Source organism: Pelophylax lessonae (assembly GCF_965119305.1).
Source record: "Pelophylax lessonae genome assembly, chromosome: 3".
NCBI lineage: Eukaryota > Metazoa > Chordata > Amphibia > Anura > Ranidae > Pelophylax > Pelophylax lessonae.
The window spans coordinates 675,923,117-675,947,073 of NC_138770.1; the positions used below are offsets into that span (position 1 = coordinate 675,923,117).

The 23,957-nt window shown below is 47.1% G+C and overlaps 1 protein-coding gene across 2 annotated transcripts in view; it reads right to left on the reverse strand.

Moving 5' to 3' along the window:
• Window positions 1-23,957, reverse strand: part of DAAM2 (dishevelled associated activator of morphogenesis 2) — a 342,052-nt gene that overhangs the window by 296,260 nt on the left and 21,835 nt on the right. For both annotated transcript variants that reach the window (XM_082249299.1, XM_082249298.1), the window contains exon 2: window positions 8,012-8,214. In XM_082249299.1, the coding sequence (XP_082105425.1) occupies window positions 8,012-8,185 (174 nt within the window). In that variant the 5' untranslated portion in view covers window positions 8,186-8,214. The remainder of the gene's footprint in view (window positions 1-8,011; window positions 8,215-23,957) is intronic.

Genomic DNA, 23,957 nt, shown 5'->3' on the forward strand with positions numbered 1-23,957 from the left:
GCTTCAAAAAAATCCCGGCTGTAGACGAAGGTGAAATAGTTGGAAGTTTCCTGATTTCCCCTCCGCCTTCTTCTGCTGTCAATTTATTCCTGGCCACAATCGCGGATTATATTAACGAAGAACAGCGTTACGCCGGCACGCCGCACGCAGCATTTTGGCTCGGTCTTCCCAGCCGGAGTCTTCTTCGGCGGACCGGGTGGGCTGAGCAGACACAACATCGATTGTTCTGATGTCAGGGAGCTTCGACAAGTATTCCGCGGAAGGATTCTTTCGGGTTTGGCGCACGCCTGGGCTCTGCGCCTCCAAATTTCTTCCATTCTCCTAACCGCGGGGAGGGAAAGCGAGAAATAAATCCCACGCTGACATTCTCCGGGAAGAATTAACGCTGGTCATTGGCCAAAGAGCAACGTGAATCTACCGCATGTCGGATGTGATTGGCCGGTCTGCCAGCTCTCCCAGTCTAGAGAAACCAGTCAAGGTTTTGCCATTGGATTTTTTTTTTTTACTATAATTTTTTCTATAATTTTTTTTCTCAGGTGCATGCATATGAGAGGCTGGAGGTGAAGCGTCAGCACCCTGCCCCAGAGAGGAAGTCAAAATGTATACATATAGATACACACTATATTGTCAAAAGTATTGGGACAACAGCCTTTACACGCACATGAACTTTAACCACTTGCCAACCGCCCCACGCAGATTTACCACGGCAGGGCGGCTCGGATGCGCATATTCACACGTAGATCTACGTGATTATGTGCATGCGGTCTCGGCAGCGCGCACGCGCCGCCGGGGCCGCGCACCCGCTGTGATTGGGCACAGGGGGAGCCAGACTGCGGGAGGAGCGGGCTCGATCGCTACCGCCCTCCCGCGATCTTCAGAGAAACTGATAGGAGAGCCGCCTGCCTATGTTAACAAAGCAGGGGTCTCTCCTGTCAGACAGGCACAGTGAGATCCTGTGTCTGAGCTAAGCTGAAACCCCGATCTCTGTGTGCCTGTCACAGAGCCCTCCCCCCACTGAATAATCGATCTCTGTGTGCCTGTCACAGAGCCGCTCCCGCTAAATCACCAATCTCTGTGTGCCTGTCACAGAGTCCCCCCCCCCCGCTGAATCACCGATCTCTGTGTGCCTGTCACAGAGCCCCCCCAGCTGAATCGCCGATCTCTGTGTGCCTGTCACAGAGCCCCCCCCCAGCTGAATCACCGATCTCTGTGTGCCTGTCACAGAGCCCCCCCCCCCCCAGCTGAATCACCGATCTCTGTGTGCCTGTCACAGAGCCCCCCCCAGCTGAATCGCCGATCTCTGTGTGCCTGTCACAGAGCCCCCCCCAGCTGAATCACCGATCTCTGTGTGCCTGTCACAGAGCCCCCCCCCCCCAGCTGAATCACCGATCTCTGTGTGCCTGTCACAGAGCCCCCCCCCAGCTGAATCGCCGATCTCTGTGTGCCTGTCACAGAGCCCCCTCCAGCTGAATCACCGATCTCTGTGTGCCTGTCACAGAGCCCCCCCCAGCTGAATCACCGACCTCTGTGTGCCTGTCACAGAGCCCCCCCCAGCTGAATCACCGATCTCTGTGTGCCTGTCACAGAGCCCCCCCCCAGCTGAATCACCGATCTCTGTGTGCCTGTCACAGAGCCCCCCCCCAGCTGAATCGCCGATCTCTGTGTGCCTGTCACAGAGCCCCCCCCCCAGCTGAATCACCGATCTCTGTGTGCCTGTCACAGAGCCCCCCCCCAGCTGAATCACCGATCTCTGTGTGCCTGTCACAGAGCCCCCCCCCCCCCAGCTGAATCGCCGATCTCTGTGTGCCTGTCACAGAGCCCCCCCCCCCCCAGCTGAATCACCGATCTCTATGTGCCTGTCACAGAGCCCCCCCCCCAGCTGAATCACCGATCTCTGTGTGCCTGTCACAGAGCCCCCCCCCCCCAGCTGAATCACCGATCTCTGTGTGCCTGTCACAGAGCCCCCCCAGCTGAATCACCGATCTCTGTGTGCCTGTCACAGAGCCCTCCCCCCAGCTGAATCGTGGTCTTGGCCACCGTGCTGCAGCTCAGTTTCAGGGTCTTGGCAAACTTCTTATAGCCTAGGCCATCTTTATGTAGAGCAACAATTCTTTTTTTCAGATCCTCAGAGAGTTCTTTGCTATGAGGTGCCATGTTGAGCTTCCAGTGACCAGCAGGAGAGAGTGAGAGCGATAACACCAAATTTAACACACCTGTTCCCCATTTACACCTGAGACCTTGTAACACTAACGAGTCACATGACACCGGGGAGGGAAAATGGCTAATTGGGCCCAATTTGGACATTGTCACTTAGGGGTGTACTCACTTTTGTTGCCAGCGGTTTAGACATTAATGGCTGTGTGTTGAGTTATTTTGAGGGGACAGCAAATTTACACTGTTATACAAGCTGTATAATCACTACTTTACATTGTAGCAAAGTGTCATTTCTTCAGTGTTGTCACATGAAAAGATAGAATCAAATATTTACAAAAGTGTGAGGGGTGTACTCACTTTTGTGAGATACTGTATGCTGACCCCCCTAGGTCACCTTTATTCTAGAAGGCCAATAGAATTCTGCTGCTGTGTACTTATGTAAGCTCCCCCCTAGTTTGACAGGTTCATTTTAATGGGGAGTCCCATAAGGGGACCATCATGTTGCAATGTTTTAGTTCAGGTCACGGCCGGGTTAATTATCCGCTGCTGCAGTATGAAGTCTGCGGCCGGGAACAGCGCCTCCCCCTGACTGATGAGTATGAAAGCTCGTCTCTATACTGGCACCGCCGTCCGGGCAGACACACAAGGATGGCATTATATGCTGGTGGCAGGCACCGATCCTCCGCACCAACCACAGCGTGTTGTTTACAGTTCCCGATGTACAACCGTTCCCCAACACACAGCAGAGGACATACCAAAAAATATAAATATAAAAATATAATATAAGTAAATATATATATATATATATATATATATATATATATATATATATATATATATATATATATAATAAATAAATATATATATATATATATATAAAATTAATATATATATATATATATATATATATATATATATATATATATATATATATATATATAAATAAATAAAAATAAATATAGATATAGATATAAATAAATATATATATATATATATATATATATATATATATATATAAATAAATAAATAAATAAAAATAAATATAGATATAAATAAATAAATATATATATATATATATATATATAATAAAACATAAACTCAGTGGCTAAAATCTTATTTATTCTTCATTTATTTTTTCACTTAATTTAACCACTTCTGGCCCAGAAGATTTTCCCCCCTAATGACCAGGCCATTTTTTGCAATTCGGCACTGCGTTACTTTAATGGACAATTGCATGGTCGTACAATGCTGTACCCAAATAAAATTGACATTCTTATTTTCCCCATAAATAGAGCTTTCTTTTGGTGGTATTTGATCACCTCTGCGATTTTTATTTTTTAAACTATAAACAATAAAATAGCGACAATTCTGAAAAAAAATATATATTTTTTTAATTTAATAAAAAATTAAATAAAATTAAATTTAAATTAAAAATTAAATCAAATAAAATTTAAATTAAAAACAATAGATTTCACTTTCTGCTATAGAACATTCCCAAAAAAAAAAAAATGTAAAAATCTAAATTTTTCATCCTTTTAGGCCAATATGTATTCTGCTACATATTTTTAATAAAAAAAAAAAAGTACAGGTACGGCAATTCGCAGGAACCTGCCAACGTATAACTGCAGCGGCTGGTCGGCAAGTGGTTAATATCAAACATCATTTTTATATTTTTAAATCTGCAGCTTTATTAAAATGATTCCTTGGTGATCCTGCCATAGGGTAACTAGTGGCGGGACAAGGCCACCTAGAGCCTAGGGCGAACATGTCCCCCCCCCCCCCCCCAGGATGTATGAGCTTTACGTGTTAGCAAAAATCACTCCCCCCACCCCCAAAAATAAAAAAATGAACACTATTCTGCACGCTTACCCCTTAAGAATAAATCCCCTCTCCTCCCAGGGCAAATCGGCCCCCCTGCTGAAATTGCCCTTCCCTACACAAATCTTTGCTCTCCCCTCCCCCCATCACCCCTCCCCAAAAAAAAAAGCATCACTCCTCCTAGCACAAATTCTCTACCCCTCAAATTTCCACTCCAAGTACACATCCTCTGGCCCCTACTCTGAATCCTCCCCCTCCTAGCCAAAATATCCCCTCCCCCCCCAAAAGAAATCTAAATGCTTACCTTCTAAGCAAAAAAAACATCCTCCCAGGAGAAATCCACCCTCTGCTGAAATTGCCTCTCTGAGCACAAATCTCTGCCCCCCCACTCCATCACTCCTTCCAGCTCAAATCCTCCCTCTCTTCTAATCCCACCAGCACAAATCACCCCTCCGAAAAAAAAAGTCACTCAAATCCTCTAATCCTCAAATTTCCCTTCTGAATACACATCCAAATATGAATACGAATCCCCCCTTCCAGCCCAAATCCCCCCCCCCCCCCGCCCATGAAAGTGTTCCCTCCTAGCACAAATTCCCTCTCAGCACATATCCCCCTCCCAGCACATATGCCCCCTTGCCTTGTAGCAATAACCCCCCTCATAAAATTTCCCCTTCTAGCACAAATCCCCTCTACCATCTACCATATCACTTCTTCTAGTACAAATCCTCTTTCCCCCTCCCAACACAAATCCCCCCATATAACATTTCTTAGCACCCCCTCCCCAAATTTCCACACTTGGAACAATTCTTACCCCCTGCAGCCCCCTATATTCCCCCAGCCAACACAAATCACCCCCCTATCTCCTCGTGGTGCCCCCCCCCCCCCACCTAGAAGGCAGCCACCCCTCCTGCCCACCTCTTGTCCTGATCCTGGTGACATTGTTTTGTCTCTGTCTCCCAATTGTGCTCCTGCGTTGTCACCCTGTCACAGGGGCTTCCCGAAGATTGTTTCTTTACGGATTACACAGACATCGTCCACTGTGACCACCATCATCCTGCCCTGAGCAATGGCGTACAGCCATCGCTTGAGGGTATGTAGGGTTTATTCCTATTTGAAGATGTCCTAGCATAGAAACTTCAGAGAGAGACAGCCAGGCGAACAACATTTTTAGAAGGAGCCCAATTATTTCAGCCTACGTTTCTCTCAGTATAGCAACCATTTAAGGCCCATTCACACTAAAGCGTTCCATTGTGGTGCATGGTGCCAGACCGCCCGCCGAAGTTATACTGCGGCAGGGCCGCCCTCCTGCGCGATCCGACGTAGGTATGCGTCGGTCGCGCGCCTGCAGCTAGGGGGCGAGCGTGCTCTGTCTGCAGCGCGCTCCCGCCCCCACTCGGCAGCGGGGGAATTGGATGCATGGGGCCGTCGGCTCAGATTACCACCTGAAACCCGCAATCGCTCCCAACTGATAGAGAAGAACGGTCAGCTGTTGTAAACACAGCTGACCGTTCTTCTCCCTGGAATGATCACAGAGCTCCTGTGATCCTTCTATATAGGAACACAGGTCTCTATGATCATTTCACAAGTCCCTCCCCCATACAGTTAGAAGCACGCCTCTAGGTACATATTTAACCCCTTGATCACTTACTGTATTAGCCCCTTCCCTGCCAGTGTCATTATTACAGTAACAGTGCATATTTTTAGCACTGATTACTGTAGTAATGTCACTGGTCCCCCCGCAAAAGTGTAAAAAATGTCAGTTAGGGGTCCGATCTGTCCGCCGCAATTTCACAGTCCCGCAAAAAAAAATTGCAGATCGCCGCCAATACTAGTAAAAATAAATAAAAATGACATAAATCTTTCCCGTAGTTAGTAGACGCGATAACTTTTGCGCAAACCAATCAAAATACGCTTATTTCGATTTTTTGTTTACCAAAAATATGTAGAAGAAAACAAATTGGCCTAAAATGTTGCCTAAAACGCTCAGAATTGCCTTCACTCCATTTTGATTTTAAATGTTTTTATTTTTTTTTATTTTAAAATTTTTTGATTTTAAAAAATATTTAGATTTTTTTATTTTTTATTGGGAATGTTATATAGCAGAATGTGAAAAATATGTTTTTTTTTTTTTTCCAGAATTGTCGCTCTTTTTTTTGTTTATAGCGTAAAAAATAAAAAATTCGCACAGGTGACCAAAAGAAAACTCTATTTGTGGGGAAAAAAGGACATTGGTTTTATTTGGGTACAGCGTCGCACGACGGTGCAATTGTCCGTTAAAGTAACGCAGTGCCATATTGCAAAATTAGCCTGGTCATTAAGGGGGCAAATCGTTCCGGTCCAGAAGTAGTTAATGCACATGCGTTAATGTGACCTGCCTAAGGGCAGTCTATTCCTTATTATTGGGCTGCCAATGCAGCACAGCAGATGAAACAATTGTGCATGACCCTTTCTTCAAAATGCAGCACACCACAACACATGGTGCTTTGTATTGTGGTGCGCTTTAGTGCATTGCATGTGTGCTACACTGTACAATGCAATGGGGTGCCATTCACAATGAAAGGCACCACAAATCAGCTCACATAGAGCTCTCACTACTGCTCCCCCTGCATCCTGTTTGCAGCCACTTCATGTAAGCATGTACCCCTGCAATGGCTGTATGGCATTTCTCAGTTGTTTCCCTGCATTGTCACACAGGCTTCCAAAGGAGACTACCACTGACTATTTCGACATACATTATGCATCAAGGTCCACTGATGTTACCATATATAAGCAAATAAGTGCATTCCCTGACCTTCTGAAACTGGGGCCCTCGGGGTAATGGTGGCTCACCCAGGGCTGGAAATGGCCCACCACTAGTTGGCTCCTTGCAAATGCCCCTTGTATGAAAATGGTAGCCCTCCTACTGTTCCTGCTGGTCAAAGAATACTCTCTGTGGCCATTATAATGAGAAGTCACATTGACAGATGGAGGTCAGGCAGCAGTCACCTATAGAGAACATTATAATGAGGAGTCACTGTCACCGATGGAGGACAGGCAGCAGTAACTTATAAAGAGCATTATAAGGAGGAGTCACTGTCACCTATAGAGGGCAGACAGCAGTCACTTATAGAGAAAATTTTAATAATGAGTCACCATCCCCTTTAGGGGGCAGGCAGCAGTTACTTATAAAGAACATTATAATGAGGAGTCACTGTCACCTATATGGGGCAGGCAGCAGTCACTTATAAAGAACATTATAATGAGGAGTCACTGTCACCTATATGGGGCAGGCAGCAGTCACTTATAAAGAACATTATAAGGAGGAGTCACTGTCACCTATATGGGGCAGGCAGCAGTCACCTATAAAGAACATTATAAGGAGAAGTCACTGTCACCAATAGAGGACAGGCAGCAGTCACTTATAGAGAACATTATGAGTAGGAGTCACTGTCACCAATAGAGGACAGGCAGCAGTCACTTATAGAGAACATTATGAGTAGGAGTCACTGTCACCGATACAGGGCAGGCAGCAGTCACCTATAGAGAACATTATAAGGAGGCGCCACTGTCACCTATAGAGGGTAGGCAGCAGTCCCTTATAGAGAACATTTTAAGGAGGAGTCACTGTCACTGATGGAGGGCAGGCAGCAGTCACTTATAAAGAGCATTATAAGGAGGAGTCACTGTCACCTATAGAGGGCAGGCAGCAGTCGCTTATAAAGAACATTATAAGGAGGAGTCTCTGTCACCGATGGAGGGCAGGCAGCAGTCATTTATAAAGAACATTATAAGGAGGAGTCACTGATGGAGGGCAGGCGGTGGTCACTTATAAAGATTATAAGGAGGAGTCACTGTCACCGATGGAAGGCAGGCGGCAGTCCCTTATAAAGAACATTATAAGGAGGAGTCACTGTCACCGATGGAGGGCAGGCAGCAGTCGCTTATAAAGAACAATATAAGGAGTCACTGTCACCGATGGAGGGCAGGCAGCCGTCACTTATAACCTGGACAGTTCTATAGACTCTACATGATCCAAGTAAGATGAATGCAGTTCACTTACCACCAGCTCGGAGAAGCGGGCGTTGAGCTCATCGGCAGATGGCATGGGCCCCGCAAACTCCACAAACTGAAGCGGGTTGTTGTCCTTGAGGTTGATTTCAGGGTGTTCGCTGCCCCCGAAACAGCAGAGGAATCCCAGAGCATGACGATTCCTTTTCCGGGGAGCCATGGTCATCCTGTACACTGCTATCTGCTGATCATCATCTACAGGAAGATGAAAAGTGACACAACGTTAGTTCATCCAAGAGTAAAAATCAGAGCTTTATGAGTCACAACATTGTCATAGGAAACAGTATAACCCGGCATTCCATTAGAAGTGACATGCCGTCATCAGAGATGGAGCTTCCAGTGCAATAAACATAAAGAGAAAGCCAGGGACTCCATTTCCCACACAACAGACAGTCTGTAATGTGAGTGTAACCCTTTTGTCTACTGGGGCAATTTCTTAATTTTTTGCACACTTTAAAATTTGCATTTCTTTACAGAAAAAAAAGCAAATATTTTCTGAATGCAGAGACCCTGGAGAATAAAATGGTGATAGTTGCAACTTTTTTATGTCACATTGCACAGTTTTTAACAAATTCACATTTTCAGCAAAAAAATCAATAAATGGATTTTAATGCAAACAAAAACAATATTATACCCAACTTTTTGGTGAAATATAAAACATGTAAATAATAGCAAACATGTTAAGCCTTAAAACTGAGCACGTCTGTGAAATTGCAGAAAACGTTGGTACCCAGAATTCTCCATAGGCGACACTTTTATAGCTCCATAGGTGACACTTTAGTAGCTCCATAGGTGACACTTTAGTAGCTCCATAGGTGACACTTTAATAGCCTTTACAGGTTATCAGGTCAGAGGAGATAACTGAGAATTATGGCCGAAGAATTATTGCTCTCACTTTGACGTTCACAACCATACCTCACATTTGTGGCACACGTGCTCACCCTATCAGGTCCAGGACAAGGAGTGGGCAGGAGAGGCAGCTCCCCTGGGCACTGTGGTAACATGGGAAGTGGGGGGGGGGGCACCACAAGGAGATTGGGGGGAGGGCATTTGTGTTGGAAGAGGGAATTTTGAGGGTGGCTGGGGCAAGTATTGTTCTAGGAGGGGAAATTTGGGAAGGGGGGGGGGTTGCTAAGACTGGTAATTCAGGGAGATTTATTTTGAGGGGGGAAGAAGTGCTAGGAGGGGATGATTTGGGTGGAATTTGTGCTGTGAGATGGAATTTAAAGTGTGTGTGTGGGGGGGGGGGGGGAGATGTGTACTAGGAGGGGAAATTTGGGAGGGGGTTTTGCTAAGAGTGGTGATTCAGGGAGATTTGTGTTGGGGAGGGGGAAGAAGATTTGTGCTAGGAGGGAATGATTTGGGAAGGGGGGGGGGGGGATTTGCTTAGAGTGGTGATTCTAAGCAAACTAAGATTATGGAAGCCAGTCCCATCACTCCTTGCTAAGAGTGGTGATTCAGGGAGATTTGTGTTTGGAGGGGGGAAGAAGATTTGTGCTACGAGGGGATGATTTGGGAGGAATTGGTGCTGTGATATGGGATTTAAAGTGTGTGTGGGGAGGGGGGGGGGGAAGATGTGTAGTAGGAGAGGAAATTTGGGAGGGGGGTTGCTAAGAGTGGCGATTCAGGGAGATTTGTGCTGAGAAGGGGAAAGAAGATTTGTACTAGGAGGGGATGATTTGGGGGGAATTTGTGCTGGGAGATGGTATTTAAAGTGTGTGTGGGGAGAAGCTGTGTACTAAGAGGGGACATTTTAGGGTTACAGGATTTGTGCTAGGAGGGGCAAATGTTTTTTTTTTAAGGGGGGGCATTTGAGCTGGGGGGATTTGGGGGATGGTGGGGCAAAGATTTGTGCTGGGAGGGGGGATTGCAGTTAGGGGGTGGATTTTTACAGGGAGGAGGGGGGATTTATGCTTAGGGGTGAGCATGCAGTCTTTTTGTGGGGGGATATTTGCTGACACATAATGCTCATACATCTTTGGTGGGGGGGGGGGTGCAGTTTTACATGTTCGCCCTGGGCTCTAGATGACCTTGTCCCGGCACTGCGTCCTATATTACATATTGGGTGTATATGGGGGGGGGGGGGGGGGAGCTTGAAAAAAAACGTTTTTTAATTATTTGTAATTTTTATCATCTTTGTTTTACACCTTATATTGTTTTTACGGGGGGAGGGGGGCTTGAAAAAAATGCTTTTAATTACTTGTTTTTTTTATAATCTCTGTTTTACACTTTATACTTTTTTTTTACGGGGGGGGGGGAGGGGGGCTTTAAAAATTGTTTTTTAATTATTTGTATTTTTTTATAATCTTTGTTTTACACTTTATACTTTTTTTTATTGTATTGCTATTACAAGGAGGCTTAAAATCCTTCTATGTGATAACATGCACAGGTGACAGGTACTCTTTATAGAGATTTATATATTTATTCCTCAATTCATAGTATTCGGTATGTATTTTATACATTTTTTTATATGTATTTGTTTAGGGCTTTGATCAGCATCAACTAAGGGCCGTCAGGGATCTGGGACGCGTCAGCCATAGTAGAAGGGAGGTGAAGCGTTGCATTGCGTGACACTGCGCTCAGCGGGGAGTCGCTGTGGAAGACGATGACAGGCGATGATGGCTCAGCGAACGCTCAGAATTGCCTTCACTCCGCTTCACTGTCTGATCAGATGATCAGTCTTCATGTGATCTACATCAGAGCGATGACTGCACAGCTCAGCGACTGCTACTTTGTATCCAATGACTGCACAGCTCAGCGACTGCTACTTTGTATCCAATTCTGTTATTTTGTATCCAGACAAATCTCTTTACCAATCAGAGCCCAGCTATACTTTCTATTAACAAAATGTACAGAGAGAGTACAATTTCCAATATTTTGATCCTAATGCAAAAAAAATAATCTATCAATACTTATCAATAATTATCAATAATCATCGCAGAGCCACGATTCATCCCTCTGTGATAGAATCATAGACACAGGAATATGAGAGTCAGAGGCGTAACTAGAACCTTCAGGGCCCTGGTGCAGGAAACCATGAAGGGCCCCCTGGACCCCTGGCCGGGGCCCTTCCCTTCAAGCCTGGGACTCTTCCCACTTATCCCGGGGCCCTTTACTCTCGTTGCGGGACCCTTTCACAAGTTCTGCAGTGGGCCACCTTCCTGCCATGTTGGGGCCTCCCCACAGTGGCGGAATGCCAGGGCCCGGTTGCAAGTGTGACCTTTACGATCCTGGAAGTTCACCCACTGGTGTCAGTTGTTTTTATTTTTTTGGTATTTTAATTGTATTATTTTTTTATCATTTTATTTTATTTTTTTACAATGTCACTGACTATGACTCTGTCCATTGAGAAAAGGAAGGAGCTGGTAAATTACCTATTTACCGACCCCTTCCTGGTTCTCTATTGTGACACATCCCCTGCAGCAGCCGGCAGGAGAGGGTAGGGAGCACAGTAGGGGGGGGGCAGCACAGTGGGGGGGGGGAGCTCAGTAGGGGGGGGGGCAGCACAGTAGGGGGGGACCAGGGGAGCACACAGGGGCCCAGAGACAGCAGAACACAAGTGAACTGGATAGGAGGAGTGGCGGGGGCAGCATACCGAGGAACCAATTTCCTCCATTTTCCCCCTGCAACTACAGGAGGAAAAAGGAGGGCAGTGATTTCTCTACATGTGGCCCCTGCCACCCCTCCTATCCAGGTGTACAGGGGAGCCGCACAGACCCCCTGGAGCATGGGGCCCGGTTGCGACCGCAACCCCTGCAACCCCTGTAGTTACGCCCCTGATGAGAGTAGAATTCAAACCATGCAATTATGCAGGGCTGTGGCTGGATGCGATTATTCAATTCAATAACTGATCATCAAGCTATGCGACTCACACCAAGGAACTGACTTATCAATCGTTCACCGATCTTAAACACATAAGGACCGGGCCTATTTCTGACACTTGTTGTTTACAAGTTAAAATCAGTATTTTTTGATAGAAAATGACTTAGAAATCCCAAACATTATATATACATATATGAGTAATATATTATTTTTTTGCAGAGACTCTAGAGAATAAAATGGTGGTTGTTGAAATATTTTTTTTCACGTGGTATTTGTGCAGCGGTCTTTTAAGCACAAATAGTTAAAGATAATGTTATGCCGAGTAAATAGATACCCAACATGTCATGCTTCAAAATTGCACACACTTGTGGAATGGCGATACCCATCAGTGGCATCCATCAGTGCCGCCTATCAGTGCCCATCAGTGCCACCTCTCAGTGCCGCCTATCAGTGCTCATCAGTGCCACCTATCAGTGTCCATTAGTGCTGCCTATCAGTGCTCATGAGTGCCACCTATCAGTGTCCATCAGTGCCGCCTATCAGTGCTCATCAGTGCCACCTATCAGTGTCCATCAGTGCCGCCTATCAGTGCTCATCAGTGCCACCTATCAGTGTCCATCAGTGCCGCCTATCAGTGCTCATCAGTGCCACCTATCAGTGTCCATCAGTGCCGCCTATCAGTGCCACCTATCAGTGTCCATCAGTGCCACCTATCAGTGCTCATCAGTGCCACCTATCAGTGTCCATCAGTGCTGCCTATCAGTGCTCATCAGTGCCACCTATCAGTGTCCATCAGTGCCACCAATTAGTGCGCATCAGTGCCACCTCTCAGTGCCCATCAGTGCCGCCTATCAGTGCACATCAGTGCCACCTCTCAGTGCCCATCAGTGCCGCCTTTCAGTGCTCATCAGTGCCACCTACCAGTGCCCATCAGTGCAGCCTATCAGTGCACATCAGTGCCACCTCTCAGTGCCAATCAGTGCAGCCTATCAGTGCTCATCAGTGCCACCTCTCAGTGCCCATCAGTGCCGCCTATCAGTGCGCATCAGTGCAACCTATCAGTGCCCATCAGTGCGGCATATTAGTGCCACCTCATCAGTGGCCATAATTGCCACCTCAAAAGTGCCCATCAGTGCCGCCTTATCAGCGCACATCAGTGAAGGAGAAAAATTACCTATTTATAAAATTTACTTAACCACTTAAGCCCCGGAAGATTTTACCCCCTTCCTGACCAGGGGTTTTTTGCGATTCGGCACTGCGTGACTTTAACGGACAATTGCGCGGTCGTGCGACGCTGTACCTAAATGAATTTGACGTCCTTTCTTTCCCACAAACAGAGCTTTCTTTTGGTGGTATTTGATCACCTGTGCGATTTTTTGATCACGCGCTATAAACAAAAAAAGAGCGTCAATTTTGCAAAAATAACAATATTTTTCACATTTTTTATATGAAATTCCCCAAAAAAATGTAAAAATCAAAATTTTTTTAAATTTTCGGCCAATTTGTTTTATGCTACATATGTTTGGTAAAAAAAATTGCAAAAAGCGTATTTTGATTGGTTTGCGCAAAAGTTATCGCGTTTACTAACAAAGGGAAAGATTTTTGTCATTTTTGTTGTTTTTTTTTTTAACGTGTAATGGCGGCGATCTGCGATTTTTTTTGCGGTACTGCGACATTGCGGCGGACAGATCGGACCCTTGACTGACATTTTTGATACTTTTGGGGTTACCAGTGACATTACTACAGTAATCAGTGCTATATATATGCACTGTTACTGTAAAAATACACTGGTTGTGAAGGGGTTAACTTTATTTGGGAGGGAGGGGCTGTGTGTATCCCTAGGGGCGTGCTTTCTACTGTGATTGGCTGTGGCTTGAGCTGTAAGGACACTGATCAACGGATCTACATACTAGATCCGTGTGATCAGTGTCTTTACAGCAAGGAGAATGACAGGTGGCTTGTTTACACAAGCTGCCTGACATTCTCCCTCTCCCCTGCCGATCGCCGAGTGACCGGCGGACATCGGGTCCGCTGGTCACACGCGCGGGGGGGTCCGTGACCACGCGGGAGCGCGCCTCCGGGGGCGCACGCTCGCTCCCTAGACCCTCACAAGCTAGTGACGTAGCCCTACGTCACTTTGCCTGTGAGGGGCTGACTGTAGATCGGCGTTAGGCAGTCGGCAAGTGGTTAATTTAATAGGAAAAACTTTTTTTTTTCAAAATGTTCTTTTTTCTTTTTTTTTTAGTAAAAAATAAAAAACCCAGCGGTGATTAAATACCACCAAAAGAAAACTCTATTTGTGTGAAAAAAATGTCATATGGGTACAGTGTAGCATGACCGCGCATTTGTCATTCAAAGTGTGACAGCGCTGAAAGCTGAAAATTGGCCTGGGCAGAAGGGGGGGGGGGGGAGTGGCCAGTATTGAAGTGGTTAATGTGTATTTAATGGTTTAAATAAAAAAAGAACAAAAATGTCACCAAGTGTATAATATATAATGAGGAGACTGTGCAAACAGCCGAGCGCTGAGTAGAAAACGATCGTCCTCGGAGGACACAGACAGGTTGCTAGGGGCTGACGCTCATTACTCCTCGCACTGTTTACTGAACAAATAGGATTTAAATAAAACCAATTTTATTATGCAGCCGGCCAAACACCAACCCCAAGAAGCGTCTTCTCAGTCAGCGATCTTTTCTCAGGGGCCCCGCGTACACTCGTTCATTTTTTGGTAAGACCAGAAGAAACTTCACACAAAAAAAAGTTAACATTCTGGACCCAATAAATGGCGTGACATCACTACCGTACAGAGAGCAACATTTATACTTGTGCAGCGGTCTCCAAACAGGCCCTCTGACTGCCTTTATTTAGCCCTTTGGGGCACTATTCCTCCCTCTGACACCAATGATGGGGCACTATTCCTCCCTCTGACACCAATGATGGGGCACTATTCCTCCCTCTGACACCAATGATGAGGCGCTGTTCCTCCCACTGATACCAATCATGGGGCACTATTCCTCCCACTGATACCAATCATGGGGCACTATTCCTCCCACTGATACCAATCATGGGGCACTATTCCTCCCACTGATACCAATCATGGGGCACTATTCCTCCCACTGACACCAATGATGGGGCACTATTCCTCCCACTGACACCAATGATGGGGCACTATTCCTCCGACTGACACCAATGATGGGGCACTATTCCTCCCACTGACACCAATGATGGGGCACTATTCCTCCCACTGACACCAATGATGGGGCACTATTCCTCCCACTCACACCAATGATGGGGCACTATTCCTCCCACTGACACCAATGATGGAGTACTATTCCTCTCACTGACACCAATGATGGGACACTATTCCTCAGAGTCCCCCCTTACATCAGGTTCCCCATCAGAGTCCCCCCTTACATCAGGTTCCCCATCAGAGTCCCCCCTTACATCAGGTTCCCCATCAGAGTCCCCCCTTACATAAGGCTCTCCATCAGAGTCCCCCCTTACATCAGGTTCTCCATCAGAGTCCCCCCTTACATCAGGTTCCCCATCAGAGTCCCCCCTTACATCAGGTTCCCCATCAGAGTCCCCCCTTACATAAGGCTCTCCATCAGAGTCCCCCCTTACATCAGGTTCTCCATTAGAGTCCCCCCTTACATCAGGTTCCCCATCAGAGTCACCCCTTACATCAGGTTCCCCATCAGAGTCACCCCTTACATCAGGTTCCCCATCAGAGTCCCCCTTACATAAGGCTCTCCATCAGAGTCCCCCCTTACATCAGGTTCTCCATCAGAGTCCCCCCTTACATCAGGTTCTCCATCAGAGTCCCCTCTTACATAAGGCTCCCCATCAGAGTCCCCCCTTACATCAGGTTCCCCATCAGAGTCCCCCCTTACATCAGGTTCCCCATCAGAGTCCCCCCTTACATCAGGTTCCCCATCAGAGTCTCCTCTTACATAAGGCTCCCCATCAGAGTCCCCCCTTACATAAGGCTCTCCATCAGAGTCCCCCCTTACATCAGGTTCTCCATCAGAGTCCCCCCTTACATCAGGTTCTCCATCAGAGTCCCCTCTTACATCAGGTTCCCCATCAGAGTCCCCCCTTACATCGGGGACCCCATTCTATCTCCCTTACATTGGGGTCAACATCAGAACAAGACAATGCACAACAGCTGGGGGCCGAATAAAATCTTGCAGCGGGCCACACGTGGCCCCCGGGCCGTAGTTTGGTGACCCCTGGCTCTGACCTTTGTAATCACCCCACAAAGCACCAATATCTCTCCTCAATAAAAAAAAAGGTGAAAAATGTAAAATCTATAAAAAGAAGAGAATGGAGGGAAGTCAGCGTTGGGATATAATTGGAATCAGCCGTCCAGAACTGTAAGAGAGAAGAATGAGAATGAAGTCCTGAGTGCGCAGAATAGGAGAAGCCGCGCTCTCCCACACTACGTCACACTCCCCGGGGAAACGGCGGCCGCGTTTACATGAGGTAAGGCCGCGTATCTCCTCCAAGAACAGTCATCCATCCCGCTTCTCATAACGTCCCACAGAATCTATTTCAATAATGTGCAGCCCTCCGCCAATACCGTTCATGGGAAATAACGTCCAGAGGGGAGACGGTCAGACGCTAACCGGGCCAAGGGGGGGCCAAATTCAATTCCAACCCAAAGGCAACATCTCCTTCCAAGATGGCAATCAAATGACGGGAAAATCTCTGCCTGCTCTAAGTCCTCCTCTGCTCCACTCAGCAAACCGAGACTCCCATTTTCTGACTATGACACTTTTTTTTTTTTTTGTATGAGTCTCTCTGATCCTTACCTCCTGGCCTGCCTGACTTCCGACCATTGTTACAATTAGGGGTTATGGTGATCGGATGTACGCCAGACACATGGGTGTGCGCAGCCTATTACATTAGGGCAGCGATGGTGAACCTTGGCACCCCAGATGTTTTGGAACTACATTTCCCATGATGCTCATGCACTCTGCAGTGTAGTTGAGCATCATGGGAAACGTAGTTCCAAAACATCTGGGGTGCCAAGATTCACCATCGCTGCATTAGGGAGTGCACCCCGAAGCTCAAACACACACGCCTTCCTCTGCAGCCTCAGCTGCACTGGACTGTGAATGAATGGGGAGTACTCTGTGCTGAGCGGCTTCCTGTTCATTCACAAACTGAAGCATAGTAAACACAGTTTACTATGCTTCAGTTATGAATGAACACAGTGAGTGTGTTCATTTAGAAAAGAAGGGGCAGGTAAATGACGTATTTACTAGTAATCGACTGATATCGTTTTTTTTGTTGCTAATACCGATATTTTGGCCATTGCATATCGATATCGGCTGATATTTTCGTACATTTAAAAATTTTTTTTTTTTTAGCACTTGACAGGTACTCTTGTGGAGGGATCTGGGATTCCTCCCACTGACACCAATGATGGGTCATTATTCCTCCCACTGACACCAATGATGGGTCATTATTCCTCCCACTGACACCAACGATGGGACACTATTCCTCCCACTGACACCAATGATGGGTCATTATTCCTCCCACTGACACCAATGATGGAGCACTATTCCTCCCACTGATACCAATGATGGAGCACTATTCCTCCCACTGATACCAATGATGGGTCATTATTCCTCCCACTGACACCAACGATGGGACACTATTCCTCCCACTGACACCAACGATGGGGCACTATTCCTCCCACTGACACCAATGATGGGGCACTATTCCTCCCACTGATACCAATGATGGGTCATTATTCCTCCCACTGACACCAATGATGGGTCATTATTCCTCCCACTGACACCAACGATGGGACACTATTCCTCCCACTGACACCAATGATGGGTCATTATTCCTCCCACTGACACCAATGATGGGTCATTATTCCTCCCACTGACACCAACGATGGGACACTATTCCTCCCACTGACACCAATGATGGGACACTATTCCTCCCACTGACACCAATGATGGGTCACTATTAGTGATCGAACCGATATCCTTTTTTCATTGCTACCGATATTTTGGCCATTGAATATCGGTATTGGCCGATATGCGCTGATATTTTCGTACATTAAAAAAAAAAAAATGTTTTCTTTTTTTTTTCTTGACAGGTACTCTTGTGAAAATTAAAGGGACCATACAGGTAGCGTCCTCATTGGGATTTCTTACACCGAGGACCCCAGTTCTGTAAGGCAGAAATGCTAACCACCCTCTTTTAGACAAGTCAAGTTGTGGCTTACTATATATATATACATACACTATAAGTATTGGGCCATGGACACAGGTCAGCATGACCGCTCTGCGACTGCACAGCCCCATACACAACAAACTGCAATGAACATTTTTTTCTGCTTTCAACACATAAACTTCAGAGACAACATGTTCACTTGCTGCTTAATATACCCCACCCACTGCCATTGTAATGACATAACCTATGTTATTCATGTTACCTGTCAGTGGTCATAAAGATATGGCTGATCAGTGTGTAAATATATAAACACTCACCGGCCACTTTATTAGGTACACCGGTTCAATTGCTTGGTAACACAAATTGCTAATAAGCCAATCACATGGCAGCAGCTCAATGCATTTAGGCATCTAGATGTGGTGAGGACAACTTGCTGAAGTTCAAAACGAGCATCAGAATGGGGAAGAAAGGGGATTTAAGTGACTCTGAACGTGGCATGGTTGTTGGTGGCAGACGGGCTGGTCTGAGTATTTCTGGGATTTTCACACACAACCACCTCTCGGGTTAACAGAGAACGGTGGGAAAAAGAGAAAATATCCAGTGAGCGGCAGTTGTGTGGAAGAAAATGCCTTGTTGATGTCAGAGGTCAGAGGAGAATGGGCAGACTGGTTCCAGATGATAGAAAGGCAACAGTAACTCAAATAACCACTCATTACACCCAAGGTATGCAGAATACCATCTATGAAAGCACAACACATCCCACCTTGAAGCAGATGGGCTACAGCAGCAGAAGACCACACCGGGTGCCACTCCTGTCAGCTAAGAACAGGAAACTGAGGCTACAAGTCGCACAGAATCTGTATTTCAACTGCGACATTCAGATGGTGGGGTCAGAATTTGGCGCATTGATCCATCCTGCCTTCTATCAACGGTTCAGGCTGGTGGTGGTGTAATGGTGTGCGGGAGGAGGGGAGGGGGTAATGGTTAAGGGTGGTGGTGGTGGTGGTGTAATGGTGTTGGGGAGGAGGGGGGGTAATGGTCCCCCTACACATAGAGAGCGAGAGCAGAGCTGTGGGAGGGGCCCAGCTAGCTCCACCCATCACAAAAATCTACAGGAGGGGATGGAGACAAGTCCAGTCATCCTGCACAAGGAGAGAGAGCAGAGCTGTGGGAGGGGCACATCAGGCTCCTCCCACTACAGGCTGCTTGCAGAAATCAACAGGAGGGGCGGAGACAAGACCAATCACCCTGCACAAGGAAAGAGCAGAGCTGTGGGAGGGGTCCTGCAAGCCCCACCCAGTACAGGCTGCCTGCAGAAAATTAGAGGGGGCAGAGACAAGACCAGTCTCCCTACACAAGGAGAGAGAGAAGAGCTGTGGGAGGGGCCCTGCAAGCCACATCCACTACAGGCTGCCTGCAGGAAACTACAGGAGGGCGGAGACAAGACCAGTCCCCCTGCACATAGAGAGAGAGAGAGCAGAGCTGTGGGAGGGGCCCAGCTAGCTTCACCCACTACAGAAACCCACAGGACGGGGTGGAGACAAAACCAATCACCCTGCACAAGGAAAGAGAGCAAAGCTGCAGGAGGGACACAGCAGGCTCCACCCCACTACAGGCTACCTGCAAAAAATTAGACTGGGCGGAGACAAGACCAGTCTCCCTGCACAAGGGGAGAGAGCAGAGCTGTGGGAGGGGCCCAGCAGACCACACCCACTACAGACTGCCTGCAGAAAACAACATAACGGGCGGAGGCAAGACCAATCACCCTGCACAAGGAGACAGCAGAGTTGTGGAACGGGCCCTGCAAGCCCCACCCCACTACAGGCTACCTGCAAAAAATTAGACTGGGCGGAGACAAGACCAGTCTCCCTGCACAAGGGGAGAGAGCAGAGCTGCAGGAGGGACACAGCAAGCTCCACCCACTACAGGCTGTCTGCAGGAAACTACAGGAGGGGGTGGAGACAAGACCAGTCCCCCTGCACATAGAGAGAGAGAACAGAGCTGTGGGAGGGATCCAGCTAGCTCCACCCACTACAGGAGGGGGTGGAGACAAGGCCAGTCACCCTGCACTAGGAGAGAGAGCAGAGCTGTAGGAGGGACACAGCAAGCTCCACCCACTACAGGCTGTCTGCAGGAAACTACAGGAGGGGGTGGAGACAAGACCAGTCCCCCTGCACATAGAGAGAGAGAGAACAGAGCTGTGGGAGGGGCCCAGCTAGCTCCACCTACTACAGAAAACTACAGGAGGGGGTGAAGACAAGGCCAGTCACCCTGAACAAGGAGAGAGAGAGCAGGGCTGTGGGAGGGGCCCAGCAGACCACACCCACTACAGATTGCCTGCAGAAAACAACATAAGGGGCGGAGACAAGACCAGTCCCCCTGCACAAGAAGAGAGCGCAGCAGTGAGCGGTCTTTATTACAGAAAGTCTCACACTGGATTACTGCACAGATCTGGCAGAAATACACAAAGCTCACCGAGATTCAAGAAGACGATATATGACTTGTTTTTAATTTTGCCCGGAGTTACACTGCAAACTTCAGGCTCAGTAAATGTCAGTCTCGGCTTTTGGCGCCGTTTGCTTTTTGGCATCAAGCGACACGAAGGAGGTTATATCGGAGGAAAAGGAAATTGTCCTCGGAATCCTTGCAGTAAATATAACATATCAAGACTCGGGATCCGCCGCCCCTCTATCCCGCCGTATAAAAGATTTACTGACAGCGGCCCGCCGGAGGTTATTGAGTTCCTGTGTGGTCCCCGGACTCCAAGAAAAAAAAGTGGAATTTGAAGAGATCTCCGGGATTGCGCAGGGGGACGTCCCTCGCGTGCGCGCCGCAGAATTCCCCATAATTGGGATATAATGGCGTTCTGTGCAGCTCCGCAGAGAGACATATGCTGGGAGGATGGCATTTACAGGGCCAAAAGGAATTTATCATAAAGGAGTTTATGTAGCGTTTTATCACCGCACGGCGGGGTGCCCATCTGCGTTTGCGGTCATTGGATACGCCAACTGCGGCGCTCGCTGTATTTTTACGCCTTCGGTGGGACCTTGAAGGATTTATGTTGCATTTTATGCATATATTTTTATGTGATGTGGAGAAATCTCACCCACCGAATACCGTCATGGAGTGTAACTGACTTCACTGGGAGCCTGACCAGAAATCTGAAGACAAAAACGGGGAAGAAAAATCTTTTTTCGAGATATAATCACGGCTTGGCCGGCTGCAGAATATTACATGTCTGTGTTGTCGGTTCTTGCTCCTATCAGTGCCCCCTGTGCTCTATAACCAAGACCACATTTTTCTGAGGCATAATTATTTCTGACACATGCCTGAACTCTGTGTGCTGCCTGTTTATTTTCTTCCAGTGCAAGAAAACATGGCGCTGTTTCAGATTGCAGGCAAGGATCTTCCGTCAAACATTTCTCTACAGTCAGTGCTGGCTTCTGTCAGCCTGATTTGAAATTGCAGATTGTGTGCAATGTGTAAAGAGGGAATATTCAAAATGGATTACAGATGATTAGCCAGTAATATGTCAACTTTACAGACATAGGGGGCCTTCTGTGTCTGTCAAGAGACTACAGGTGTACTACAGGAGATGGTCAGAGAATCTAGACATGGTACAGGAGATGGTCAGAGACAGCAGGCATGGTACAGGAGATGGTCAGAGACAGCAGGCATGGTACAGGAGATGGTCAGAGAAACTAGAAATAGTACAGGAGATGGTCAGAGAATGTAGACATGGTACAGGAGATGGTCAGAGAGTACAGATGTACTACAGGAGATGGTCAGAGTTTGCAGACATAATACAGGAGATGGTCAAAGACTACAGATGTACTACAGGAGATGGTCAGAGACTGCAGAGATGATAGAAGAGATGGTCAAAGACTGCAGACGTACTACAGGGGATGGTCAGAGACTACAGATGTACTACAGGAGACGGTCAGAGCTTGCAAACATAATACAGGAGATGGTCAGAGACTACAGATGTACTACAGGAGATGGTCAGAGACTGCAGACATGATAGAAGAGATGGTCAGAGACTGCAGACGTACTACAGGAGATGGTCAGAGAATGTAGACATGGTACAGGAGATGGTCAGAGACTACAGATGTACTACAGGAGATGGTCAGAGCTTGCAGACATAATACAGGAGATGGTCAGAGACTGCAGACATGATAGAAGAGATGGTCAGAGACTGCAGATATACTACAGGAGATGGTCAGAGACTATAGACATGGAACAAGAGATAGTCAGAGATGGCAGACCTGGTACAGTCCAGGTTTCAAACCCCATGAGATAATGTGGAAATCAAATTAAGCTTTTTGATTTTGAATGATCTGCCAATGCACCTCAACCGATTCCCTTCAATGTTTCCTTTATGCGTACCGTTAACTTGTAAATATCGCGGTCTGCACCCTCCATCGGGGGCCAACAACATTTCAACAAGCAAGAACTCAATACCCTCTTACATGTTTGCTTCAGGGACCAACAGCCGGAGGCGACATAACAAGCTGAGAATCTCCAAACTTAGAGCAAAGTCTTTATTTCCGGTAACGAGCTCTACATGTGGTGACAGAGAAGAATGGGCAGATGTAAGAGGACACACAGGGCGCAAGAGTAACAAAATTTTGATTCTCTGTATGTATGTATTGTACATGTGGAAGAATTGGCAATAAAGTAGATTTGAAAAATTTTAAAGGCGCAAGGGTGGTGGCAATAGGTGAAATATGCCAACTACAGGACTATATTCACCCTCATGTACTATTGGGTCATGCTTGGAGTGGTAGGGAAATGACGAGTGTGTTATGCGGGTCCTCTTTTCTGTCTGTACCATAACCCATAATGCCATTCTGAATTATTTAGGTGCACCTTAAAGACATTAGAGGGCCCCCAACACAAATAGGAACATAACTACTAATGTAGCCGCCCTGCCAAGGTTGAAGCAACACTAGGGGTGGAGGAGGAGGATAGGACTGGCTCAGTGGGCAGGAGGGCAGTAGTCAGCCTGGGCTCTGATGGTGTTTTGTACCTTTGATGGGTTTTTCCTAAGCCTAGGGATTGATTTGCTTCTGCCTTTGTTGGGGATGGTTCTCCAGTAGACAGAGCAAGAATAAGTAATGATGTGGGTTATGAATGTTTATGGATGTGGGCTATGAATGTTTTGGAAGGACATAAACATTCAGAGAACCCTTCTAGAAGATTCTTTCACTTCCCTGGCTTTGCCTGGAGAAAATGTGAGTCCAAGGATCTGGTTATTGACACCCAGAGGTTCGCTGTGAGAAGCCTTTAACTAGGGAGACCTCATTAGATTCAGAATCCAGTCCACGGAAATGGGCCATGGGCCAATGCTATAGCTTAGAAAATAGGAATATGGGTTGAAAGGGGGAGAACCTTCATAAAGCTTGCTCAGTCCATTGCTGGTATGAGCCTAAAGGCACACCCTTGGCCTGTGTGTAGGCAGGTGCAGTCTACTTTCTCCACTGCAGGTGCCGCATAACTGCAGCAGCATAGCAGAGGGAGAGGAAGTCAAGAGCAACATGGTTCCTCTATGGTTTCCTGGGTCACTGGGGGAGCTATCTGATCGGATGCTGGTGCCCCATGTGACCCTGGTGGCCATCTTGGGTCAGGCAGAGTCAATTTAAGACCCGGGCTTTTCATGTGTAGGTAGTGCTGAGACAGGTCACTCATTTGTCAGGGACAATAATTAGTGGCAGGGAGAGGTTCCAGAAAAGTAGGGAAAGTGCAGGGAGGCCGTATCCTTCTTGGAAGCCTTTTCGTTTTGAGTATGGGCCAGCCAGGCCGCATTCCGCCTGTCGAGACAGATTCTGCCGGTGCACCCGAGAACTACTGTTCTACTCTTCCCTGCAACATTCTGTGAGTGCGCCCAGTTGGGTTGCCTTCCCGCTGGGTAGTTGTGCTTTATT